General features: G+C 40.0%; 3 protein-coding genes across 5 annotated transcripts; 2 read left to right on the forward strand and 1 right to left on the reverse strand.

Moving 5' to 3' along the window:
- The first annotated feature begins 2,880 nt into the window (after window positions 1–2,880).
- LOC9308331 (probable histone H2A.5) lies at window positions 2,881–3,893 on the forward strand. Its single transcript, XM_021021324.1, has 2 exons — window positions 2,881–3,289; window positions 3,416–3,893. Exons 1-2 carry the CDS (start codon window positions 3,074–3,076, stop codon window positions 3,641–3,643), a joined length of 444 nt encoding a protein of 147 aa, XP_020876983.1. The 5' UTR covers window positions 2,881–3,073; the 3' UTR covers window positions 3,644–3,893.
- Window positions 3,894–4,075: 182 nt separating this feature from the next.
- On the forward strand, window positions 4,076–6,763 carry LOC9308332 (putative protease Do-like 14). Of its 2 annotated transcripts, none has more exons than XM_021021268.1 (11): window positions 4,076–4,218; window positions 4,317–4,422; window positions 4,538–4,645; window positions 4,738–4,920; window positions 5,045–5,172; window positions 5,306–5,517; window positions 5,625–5,706; window positions 5,800–5,942; window positions 6,027–6,147; window positions 6,243–6,335; window positions 6,409–6,763. In XM_021021268.1, the coding sequence occupies exons 1-11, from the start codon at window positions 4,204–4,206 to the stop codon at window positions 6,523–6,525; spliced, it is 1,308 nt and encodes a 435-aa protein (XP_020876927.1). In that variant the 5' UTR covers window positions 4,076–4,203; the 3' UTR covers window positions 6,526–6,763. The 2 variants fall into 2 exon arrangements, with proteins under 2 accessions (XP_020876927.1, XP_020876928.1); XM_021021269.1 differs by having other exon boundaries at window positions 4,107–4,218; window positions 6,030–6,147.
- A 609-nt stretch (window positions 6,764–7,372) lies between these two features.
- LOC110227309 lies at window positions 7,373–11,340 on the reverse strand. 2 transcript variants are annotated; one of them, XM_021021210.1, is made up of 3 exons: window positions 11,125–11,340; window positions 10,026–11,045; window positions 7,373–9,634 (listed from the first exon to the last, which is right to left on the reverse strand). In XM_021021210.1, exons 2-3 carry the CDS (start codon window positions 11,032–11,034, stop codon window positions 7,569–7,571), a joined length of 3,075 nt encoding a protein of 1,024 aa, XP_020876869.1. In that variant the 5' UTR covers window positions 11,035–11,045; window positions 11,125–11,340; the 3' UTR covers window positions 7,373–7,568. The 2 variants fall into 2 exon arrangements, with proteins under 2 accessions (XP_020876869.1, XP_020876868.1); XM_021021209.1 differs by having other exon boundaries at window positions 10,026–11,340.
- Between the last annotated feature and the right edge of the window lie 22 nt (window positions 11,341–11,362).

Here is an 11,362-nt window from a genome sequence, read left to right on the forward strand (position 1 = left end):
CATGATGATGATGATCTTAAAAACACAAAGAACACAATGAAACACCGGGGCGCACCATCATTCCTCCCCGAGACTCCCTCCAACCTCCATCGAGTCCGTCGTCGGGGCTGATGTTGTCCCATTCCCTCCATTCCCAGAATCACTTCTCTCCACAAAATTCTGCTCTGTTCTATTACTCAACGGCACCCTCACCGGGTCTTCTCTCCCCGCCGTAAAAATGCCTCCTGGACGACCCATAGAGCCAGTTTCAACTCGCAGCCTTTTCCCCGACGAGGCCAATGCTTGATCCTCTCGTGTAGGCCCAAACACTAACCCCCTAGCTGGCCTTGGCGAATATGGATTCTTCTTCCATACCCTCGGCCCATTACTCTTCTTCTCCAATTCTCCTCCTTTAAATCCACCAGGCCCACGTGTAATATTACCCGAATTAAAACTTCCCTTTCCTTGCACCACACTCCTTGGAATATTCGGGACATTAGCCACACCCTCGTTTTCCTTATTTGCACCATTCACAGTTATTTCCACATTCATTTCTTTCTCCGATAAATCCGTAATCAATCTGCTGAATCTGTTAGCTGAGGCAATATTTCCAGATCCCGTAATCTGCTAATTAATATCCCCATTCCTGTTCTGGTTCCCACCCGGTTGACTTGGCCGCAAACACTACCTTGTTAACGGGGCAACCGAATTAGACTTCCGGTTCGACTTTCGCACCAACGTGAACCCATCCTCCGCCTGTTCCCCCGTCGCCGAACTACTAGTTGGTGTTTGAATAGCCATTTGCTCCATTCTCTCCGAAACTTTCTTGGGGCATTCGGGTGCTAGATGACCGTATACCCCACATGTTGGAAAAATGGTACTCAAACCCTCATAAGATACGAAGTACCTCTCCCCATTGATCCTGACTGACCCCTTTAATGGCTTCGTCAGGTTCACCTCCACACAAACCCGAGCAAATCTAGCTCTCTCCAACTTCATTGTTGTGAGATCAACTTTAATCGGCTTCCCCAAACCTTCCGCAATACCCATCAAGATTGCCCTATGATAAAAGTTGACTAGGAGGTTTGAAAGCCTCACCCATACCGGAGTTGTCACAATCTTATCTGATAAAGGATCAAAATCGGGAGACCAAGCCTGGACCATTAAAATGCTCCCAAATACCCGTCACGGCCCTCCCGACACTGCCGTCAGATAATCATCCTCCTGATCAAACCTTATCATGAAAAAGTGCCTAGGTAGATCCACCACGTACATCCCTCCCATCGGCTTCCATAGTTCACGCAACTTCCTACTCAGCGCCGCTATTGGAACATGCCTCCCAAGCACCTTCACAATCATGCACTGTTTCCACAAGCCATTCATGGCCGTCAACACCTCCTGGCCAATCGTCACAACCGGCTCCCCGTCCTCTCCATTCGGGAACTCCAACTTCATCCTCGAAGACACAAAATCATCACCCAACACCTTCTCCGGCACCGGCATCCCACCTCCGTTGCTGCTCTGCACTTTCTCCACCCATGTTGAAATAGCCGTCGGAGTAGTAGTTTCCGTCGGAGTAGTTCCCGGCGGACAACCCACCTTCTCCATTCTCGCATCCTGATCGCCCGACCCCAAAACCCTAGCGTCACCCATTTGAATTTGACCTCCTTATTCAATGATAAGTTTCACATGTTCACAACTCTTATCCACTAATTTTTCTACTCCGATATCGAAAATAAACATATCGAGTTGAAATATCTTTCAATTTTTTTAATAAAAAAAATGTACTGTCAAATAAAATAAAATAGAGATAATTGGGTGAGAGACATTAGATCTGGATCAAATAAAATTTTCGGTATTATGAATCTAATCCCAAAAACAATGATAATTTTAGCCCCCATTTCTGCCCATTTTAATCTCATGCGCCTGACGATTTGTTTTCATTTTTAATTTGTGATTTTTAGATCTTTATTTTTCTCTCATGTTCGTATCTCTTTCTTTTTCTCTCTCAATTCTGTTCGAATTCATTCAAATCAACTAGAAATACATCGCCGTGTTTACTATTCACACCGTTTTACCAGAGAATTAGATGGTACATCTATTTGCCGAAAGAGACAATATTCACGATACAAATAAGGATTTACCACAATTTTTGGACCTCCACTTATCGATCTACAAATCGTAGATGCAGATCTAAAGAGCGTAGATTGACGATATGTTAAACATGTCCTAATTAGTTAAGGAATTAATAGTTATTTATAAATTTAGTTATATGTCCATACACTTTCATAAAGTTATATATCGATCCATATAAAGCCAAATTTATTAATAGATATCTAAGCAATTAAGTTAGTGGTTTAAAATTTGTAATTTCTGCATATACGTTTTTGTTATAGATTCAAACTAAAGCCGGTCGCATTTAATAATCGTCACTTATTTCTGTCTGTTGCCGCGTAAAGGTCAATTCAAGTGTTGAGCATTTATTAATGTCAGATTTTTCTCCTTTCCTTTGCGCGCATTGAACAAATATGCATTGCGTTTTTTGTAATAACCGCCAAACTAAAACCCTTTTCAATCGTTTTTTGGACGTCGTGAGAGTCAAACCTTTCTATTGTCTTTTTTTTATTTATTTTTGGTATGAGTCTTTCTATTGTCTATTTCCTACTTTTATACCCCATTTTTACCTCTACACAAATTCACTCAATAAAATAATGGCCAACCAAATTAATTAAACTTTTAGGGTTAATTAAAAAGATAAGATAAAGCATGACATCATTTATATAACGTGTGGGGAATGAATCTAACGGCTGATATCACTCGAGTGTTCTTTTCCACTTTCCCTTTACAACTCCCACGTGTAATGTAATACAAAGAAGTCACTAACAACCGTCAGATCAAACCCAACAAGAGCCAATCTTAACGGTTAAAATCAATTACTACACGGATCGCCAACGTGGCAATACGTGGTATATACATACACGTCGTTGCTTCCACATTTTACGCAAATCATAAACCGCCACAAAACCGAAAAAAGCAAAAAACACTAATTGTGCTTACCTTTAGATCCATTTTTCTTTTTTGGAGCTTTTGAAAAATGGAGTCATCACAAGCAACGACGAAGCCAGCGAGAGGTGCCGGAGGAAGAAAAGGAGGAGATAGGAAGAAGAGTGTTACGAAATCTGTTAAAGCTGGTCTTCAATTCCCCGTTGGTCGTATCGCTCGTTACTTGAAGAAAGGTCGTTACGCTATCCGATACGGTTCCGGTGCTCCGGTTTACCTCGCCGCCGTTCTTGAATACCTCGCCGCTGAGGTAAATCAGTCTCAGATCTCGTTGCATTTTTGAATTGATTTAGGGTTTGTGTTATTGTGTAATCTAATAATCTATAGATCTGTGTAATTTTGGAGATCTAACGAATTTGAACCGGTTTTGGCTTAGGTTCTTGAGCTAGCTGGGAACGCAGCGAGAGATAATAAGAAGAACAGGATAAACCCTAGGCATCTTTGTTTAGCGATAAGGAACGATGAAGAATTGGGGAAATTGCTACATGGAGTTACGATTGCAAGTGGAGGTGTTCTTCCAAACATTAATCCAGTTCTTCTTCCTAAGAAGTCTACAGCTGCTGAGAAAGCTTCACCTGCTACCAAATCTCCTAAGAAGGCTTGATAATAATATCGATTGTGCTTTTGGTTATATTCGGATCTAGAAGAAGGAAGAAGGAAGAAGAAGGAGAAACATCTTGTTTTTTTTTTTTGTTTTAGGGGATTTGTGTAGGTTTTCTGAAATCTTCTTCTCTGTGTTTTGGTTTGTCTATGTAAAACCATGGGAAGATGATTATGTGTTTTACGGAATTTGTAATCGAAAATAACTAATTTCTGGGATTAGTAAACATCATCTGTCTAAATTAGTTTCTGGATTTCGTACTTATTTAAACAATTTAGATGGATTTAAGTGATATAATTGAAATGGTTTTGGTATACATGAAGAGTCAGTACTCAGTACCATTAATGACATTAATTAAAGTAGATAGTAATTAACATAAGGAAATGATTGGTCAGTTTGGGCTTTATTTGGGCCTAAATTCATAGGCCCATTAAAATTTCTGTTCTTGGTACGTGACTCTACGAGATTCTGGGAAAGGGGGTTTTGGTTTCCGGTAGGGTTTATAATTGCAAACACGACGCGATTACGAATTTTCCTATCGAATCAAATTGTTTGGATTTACGATGATGAATTTTCTGGTTCAATTCTTCTTTGCGATTGTTCAATGAACGATTTTTGATTAATTTGGTTAAACTTTCACTGACTCATTTGTTGTTTTTTTTTTTTTCTGGGTTAGAGAAGAGCTGTATCATCATCTTCTAAACGAAGCGAACTTATTCGTATCGTCGCTGTTGCTACCGCTACTTCTGGAATTGTATATGCTAATAGTAATCCAGATGCAAGTAAGCTACTATTACCAAGAACCAACTTCTTCACTATGCATTGAAATTTGTCTTTGTTGTTGTTGTGGTTAATGTGATCTTATAGCTGTGAATCATAATGTGATATGTATTCTAGGAACGAGAATATCGCTTGCTATTCCTGAATCGGTTCGGGAATCTCTGTTGTTGCTGCCTTGGCGGATTTCACCGGGTTTGATTCATCGTCCTGATCAAAGCTTGTTCGGTTTGTAGCAAAGTTTCTGATATCTGAATGTTTTAATGCAATTTTTGCTCTAGAGTTGCAACTTTGAAAAGTTTGTTTCTTTATTTATATAGGAAATTTCGCGTTTTCTTCGAGAGTTAGTCCAAAATCAGAAGCAGCTGTAAATGATGAGAAGGGAGTTCCGGTTGAAGCTTCGGATAGTTCGAAACCAAGTAATGGCTACTTAGGGAGAGATACTATAGCCAATGCGGCTGCTAGAGTCGGACCAGCGGTTGTCAATCTATCGGTTCCTCAGGGTTAGCTTCTTTCTTATTTTTTTTTTTAATCTTTTGATTCCATTTATTATGTTACCATTGCAGAATTTGGTTGTAGAATTCACAGGGGGGGGGGGGGTTTGGTGATCTTGGGATTTTTTTCTAGGTTTCCATGGGATTTCTATGGGAAAAAGTATCGGTTCTGGAACCATCATTGATGCTGATGGCACGATATTGACTTGCGCTCATGTTGTAGTCGATTTTCAAAACATTCGTCAATCATCTAAAGGGAGAGTAAGTACGTTATATATTTATGGTTAGTTGTTGGAGTTATAGGAAACTGGGATTGTAGCTGATTTCTTCTACTGATTTATTTTGATGGAATCTGTTGAGAACATATGTGAAGTTTAGAGTTGTTGAATTATAGGTTGATGTGACGTTGCAAGATGGTAGAACGTTTGAGGGTGTGGTGGTGAACGCTGATTTACAATCCGACATTGCATTAGTGAAGATAAAGTCAAAGACGCCATTGCCAACGGCTAAACTTGGTTTTTCGAGTAAGCTTCGTCCTGGGGACTGGGTAATAGCTGTGGGTTGTCCTCTTTCTCTCCAGAACACAATAACTGCTGGTATTGTCAGGTAAGTAAACACATGTGTATTCTAAAGATTTTATTTGATAAGTTCTGATAGTAGTCACAACTGTTTGATTTTTTTTGTTGTCGCTTTTTGCTTTTTCTTGGTGCTAGCTGTGTTGATCGCAAAAGCAGTGATTTAGGTTTAGGAGGCACACGTAGAGAATATCTCCAAACAGACTGTGCGATCAATGCGGTAACTTACATCTTTCTTTCTCTATTAATTGGAAAGTCATTACAGATTGACTTGCAGATCTTGTGATTTTTATATCCTTGTGCTATGTGTTAGGGAAACTCTGGTGGGCCTCTCGTAAATTTGGATGGAGAAGTGATTGGTGTTAATATCATGAAAGTTTTAGCTGCAGATGGTCTTGGATTTTCCGTGCCAATTGACTCGGTATCCAAAATCATCGAGCATTTCAAGAAGAGTGGGTATGCTAGTAATCTCAATATATTTTCATCATGTATCACATCTTAAAGGTTGGGAGGAGTTAAATAAAATAGTTATTGTTGCAGTAGAGTTATTCGGCCATGGATTGGGTTAAAAATGATCGAACTCAATAAAATGATCATTGCTCAGCTAAAAGAACGAGACCCGATGTTTCCTAACGTCGAAAGAGGCATTCTTGTTCCTACGGTGAGTATCTATCCATCAAGTAGATCCAATTAAAAACTGAATAATCCAAGTTTTGCATATTTACTATATATAGTTGTATGATTATTGTTTTGCAGGTGATTCCGGGATCACCAGCTGATCGAGCTGGCTTTAAACCAGGTGATGTTGTTGTGAGATTTGACGGGAAGCCGGTCGAGACCATCAAAGAGGCATGTGTCGTCTCTCTCTCACACTCTCTTTATCTTCTTAGAGTATTCGTGTGTGAATGAAGTTTAATTGCAGATAATAGAGATAATAGACGACAGAATCGGAAAGCGGATGCAAGTAGTTGTGGAAAGATCAAATAAAGAAAGGGTCACACTAGAAGTCATTCCTGAGGAGGCTAATCCAGACATGTGAGACGACGACTCGGTGAGTTTTGAAATCAAACTTTACGATATTCAACCAAATGTATTGAAATTCTTGATAGTCTTCAGCTGTAGTTGATCTTCTTTACTTTGGTCTCATTAGTTCCTTTCTCGACCACTTTATAAAGAAACTAAGTAAGACAGATAACCACCAAGATGTTAATTAAACTTTGGACAGAAAAAACATCTTAATGGTAGCAAATAATATAAAAGCTTGTCGCTACTCGCTACTTTTCTTTGAGTTGTGTTGAGTGATGAATTTGGTACTAGTAGGTATTTTCTATTGTTTTTTTTTTTCTTTTCGAAGTTTGTGTTTCTATTTGTGTATTGAAAAAGAAAAAATGTTAAAAAAGTTTTTCAAGTGAAAAGGTATTAAAAAGATGGCAAAATAGTTAGCGTTTAAATTTAGTTAATTGATTTAAAACAACAACCAAACCATACGAATTTTGTGGATAAATATTATCATCAGAAAATCTTTCCACCAAATCGAACATTGACCAGTTGGTTGTTGTACTGGTTAAGTCCTCAACGCCATGAGGTCATGTGTTCGACTCAAATTTGGTACCAAAGTTGTGCGCCGTTTGGTTCCTCTCTCTCTCTCTCTTTCTCGTGAACAACACATGACGACGTCGTCTTATATCTCTTCATAATGAGAGGTAATAAAAATTACCTTTTTTGAACATGTAAATAAAATAAAATTTTATGTTTTCCGACTGTGATTACAAATTTCTACTTATAATTTTTTTTTCTTTTTTGGTGGGTTTGGCTTCAACTTTGATCAGCTATGTGGGCAGGCCTTGTTTACCACCAAGTAGATTAAGACCAATGAGACCATATAATCTTACACAACAATGGAATTGGTTCGGCATAGTGCATCAAATATCAAAACATACAAGTTCAATACACGAAAAATAAAACAAGGAGAGAGGGAGAGAGATTCATTATAAATTAACGAACCAAACTAATACCTAACATACAAATATATCACCAAAACCAAACAAACACTCAAATTTTCTCTCAACGGGCTTCGTTTTGTTACAAGGGATGGTAAGGTACGTAGCCCAATAAGCCCGTGACATTAGCCACTACTTCGTTGCATTTTGACAAAAGGTTGAGCATCTGGTGAGAGATGTCTCCAGCGCAAACCGCTGGGTTCGGGCCACGGAAGTTTCTTGAAGGTGGCATCGGTGGTTCGACATGGTCTATTGGGTTAATGGGATGTTGTTGTGGTTTTGTGTATTGTGGAGGGAGAGGAAGAATTGGAGGCAATGTAGAAGGAGGAAGCTGTTGATGATGAACAACGTTTTGAAACTTCTTACTAACAAATTCCATTGCAACAGATGATGATGATGATGAAGAAGGTCCACTGTTTCTATTCGAGATTGTTGTGACTGGTGGTGGCTCGGTGGTTGCTTTACTCGAGTTTTCTTCACCACCTAACATGAATTTGACTCTTACAGTTGCGCGGTTACCGTTTCCGTTGTTGCTACTACTGCTCGGGTCATCAACTGGTTTCTTCAAGCAGGATTTGAGGTTGACGTTTGGTGGTGGTAAGGTTGGTTGGTGAAGTGGTGGTGCTTGGTCTAGCCACTGACTCTGTGGTTCATCATCTTCCTTTGTGTTTTCTGGTTCACGAGGCTCGGCTTTAGGAGCATCCACATCACGGAGAAAGTACTTTACGTTCACATTTCCAAATAGAGTGTTGTTTCCTGTTGCATATCGAAAAGCAGTCTGTGCATCGGCTTTGTACAGAAACACAACACGGCAGGTCGATGATTTCCAGAAAACTCTAATGGCGGATTGATCTAACAGCCCGAAGCGACCAAATCTCGCCTTTAGTAATGCAGCTGAAGGGAGAGACGTGCCAGGTGGGAATTTCATGACCAGCATTGTGGGCTCAACCACCTTAACTGATGGAGCCGTTTTCTTCCCGGTTTGAGCTCTGGCTGCTTTTGCTTGTACCGCACTGCTTTGCTCTCTTACTGGTTTTATACTATCCTTTGCTTCTCGGCTGATCTTCTTCTCAGAAGTCATTGATTTCAACTGATTAGTTTTCTTCAGCTTCTTAGCTGATGGGATGTCATCTTGACGATCAGAAGAGAGACGTTTTTTTCCAGCTTTTGATGGGTCTTCAGTTCTCTTCACAGTCTTGACAGGTTTTGAGGGTTTTGTGTCTCTGGCATTTTCGACAGTAGCATCAGAGGAATGCACAGACAAGCTTTTCTGGTAATTAAGTGAACGGAAACGGAGAAAAAATTTCCTAGCAGCTCCAAAAGAAGTAACTGATGAACCATGGAAAGGGTCAAGAGAGAGATCTTGCAGATGACTCAACAGCTGCGGCACATCGACTTCCATATACGACTGTAAATGCATTGAACCAAGCTGGGACAATTTCTTGGCCCCAGCTTCCCCGGAAGACAAAAACTTTCTCTTCACTGCATGGTCAGAGTCAGGCTCTTTCTTCTTTTTCTTTTTCTTTTTTGGCTCCGAAGGTGGATCCTCTGAGCCCATTTCACTTGAAGATCGTTTAGAAACTTTGACTTTCTTGATTACAGAGCCTGTGGAACTTTTCCCCTCAGATGCTGAGGTATGAGACTCAAGCAGGGGTTGGAGAGAGCTTTCAGCTGATCCAAGATCTGTTCCAGCCTCTTCTTTACGACTCGCCATAGCTTCAGATTTCCCATGCTCTGGAAGTACATCAGACCTTTCTTCCATTTTCTCCTTTGATTCTTCGGCTAAACCCTTTTCTTCATCAAGAGAGAGCATTGGAACTGAACATTCTTTACCAGGAATAGCTGCACTTGAAGAGGCAAAATCAATGCCAACAATCCCAGACTGCTCATCTTTCACTGGAGTTTGAAGCATTGGAGCTCTTCTCTGCAGCACAAAATCCCCGTCCAAAGATCCATCAATTCCCTGGATATGAGAAGTTAATGAACTTGCTTCAATTTGGCCAAATTGAACAGACTTATCACCAGCTTTATCCCTTCCTTTGAGAAGATACTTGTCCTTTTTTTTAGAGTCCTTAACCTTTTTGGGTTTTTTAGAGCTCTTCAGGTCACCTAGCGTTTCTGCTATGACCAGGGGGCCACTCAAGGGAGCTGGAAACATGAGAAATTGGAAAAACACATCAACCACCAATATATAAACAATGAAGCAAGCAAGGTAAACGTATGCGGGACTCTCCGCAATAGAAAGAGGCGCAGAATTGTTATTAGGCCACCTTTTGCAATGCAGGGTTTAAAATCAATGAGACTTCACGCTTCTTTCAAGCATGCTAATGTAAAGAATACAAGTACAAAGATATAAATCCTAAAATCATGAGCACCGAGGATTTAATAGTCAAATCCTAAAACAAAGTTACAGTATCCCACATCTCTGTAACAAATATGATATGATATATGTTTCAGGTATACATAGAAAAAATCCACATACAAAGTAAAGATTACACATAAATGGAAACAACCACGATTTTCTGAAAAGTGACAATACCTCGAGGCGGTGCTCTATTATGAGATTCATGCGAACTCACTGAAGAGCGTGCAGATTTTGTTCCAAAGGCCTGTGCATAGGTTTCATCAAACTCCTCGAACACTGCCTTGCGGAAAGAAAAAAACACTGCTTTCTTCTTCATAAACTTTAAACTGTCTGGATCACACTCTTGAGGTGCTAACGCCAATTGCTTCACAAACGAAAGGGTTTCAACGGGTAAAAACTTATCCCTAGAATTCTTAATCTGGTCAGCAGAGTAAAGGGCTTGAAGCTCGTAATCGGGCACATCAACAGCAAAATAATCTTCCACATTAGTAGGCCTAAAGTTATAAGGATTCCGACATTTACAAGTCAAACCAAGAGCTGACCTTCTACTCGCCTCATCCATGGCTTCCTCCACAGCTCTAACAAAATGCTTCGAAACAGTCTGCTGTGATTTCTCCTCCAAATTAGGTTCGAAAGGAATAAGCTCAGCAGGATCAAACCAACCATAACTACTATCCCCGAAAAACGCAACAAGAACATGATCAATCCTCCTCATACGACGAACAGAAGGAGACGCAAAAGCTTCATTAAATATATGACCAGGCCACCAAGGATGAGACTTTACCTTACCCCAAACCAAATCTCCAACTTCAAACCCATAACTCAATGCCCTCGAAACTCCAGAACCCATTTTCTCACTCGCAACATAATCATCAAACTCAGATAAAAGAGATTTATAATCCGAAACTCCTATTTTCTCTTCCTTCAAATCCAAATTCTTCTCATCAGCTTCAGAACCAAGCTCACTAGATTGATCATCGGAGCCATCTTCTTCTTCTTCTTCATTATGCTCAGAACTATCATCATCCTTATCAATTAAAACATCCTCGCTTTTAATCTCAGATTTCGTTTCACTAATATCATCTTCCTCCTCACTCCCTACGACACCATTTTTCTCCGATCTCTCACTCTCAGAAACCCTAACATCGCCATCGTCATTTCCAACAGCCGAATCGAGCTCCATAGGTGAAGAAGCTGCAACATCATCATCATTATCAATGGCTTCGTGACCATCCCCGTTCGAATCAACAACAGTATCATCACCTTGAGTTACCTTAGGATCCTGAATCGAATCCGTTTGTTGAGCAATCTCAGCATCCTCGTTCATCACCGGAATCAATGGAGTTCCCCAAATTACAAATCGATAAGAACCCTAGCCAACAACAACAACTCTCTGTTGAAGCAACAATCCTCCGATGAGAGATTGATTATCCGTATTTGGTTCTCGAGGACAAGAAAATGAAAGAGACCGATTTAACTATTAAAAAAAAAAAAAAAAGACACTGCAAATC

This window comes from Arabidopsis lyrata (assembly GCF_000004255.2).
Source record: "Arabidopsis lyrata subsp. lyrata unplaced genomic scaffold ARALYscaffold_6, whole genome shotgun sequence".
NCBI lineage: Eukaryota > Viridiplantae > Streptophyta > Magnoliopsida > Brassicales > Brassicaceae > Arabidopsis > Arabidopsis lyrata.

Coding starts and splice junctions, on each gene's coding strand:
- LOC9308331 (XM_021021324.1), top strand. CDS start 3,074: ATGGAGTCATCACAAGCAACGACGAAGCCAGCGAGAGGTGCCGGAGGA. Junction 3,290..3,415: donor TTGAATACCTCGCCGCTGAG/GTAAATCAGTCT, acceptor GTTTTGGCTTAG/GTTCTTGAGCTAGCTGGGAA.
- LOC9308332 (XM_021021268.1), top strand. Junction 5,173..5,305: donor GTCAATCATCTAAAGGGAGA/GTAAGTACGTTA, acceptor GTTGAATTATAG/GTTGATGTGACGTTGCAAGA. Junction 6,148..6,242: donor GAGGCATTCTTGTTCCTACG/GTGAGTATCTAT, acceptor ATTGTTTTGCAG/GTGATTCCGGGATCACCAGC.
- LOC110227309 (XM_021021209.1), bottom strand. CDS start 11,178: ATGAACGAGGATGCTGAGATTGCTCAACAAACGGATTCGATTCAGGAT. Junction 9,635..10,025: donor TAATAGAGCACCGCCTCGAG/GTATTGTCACTT, acceptor TCATGTTTCCAG/CTCCCTTGAGTGGCCCCCTG.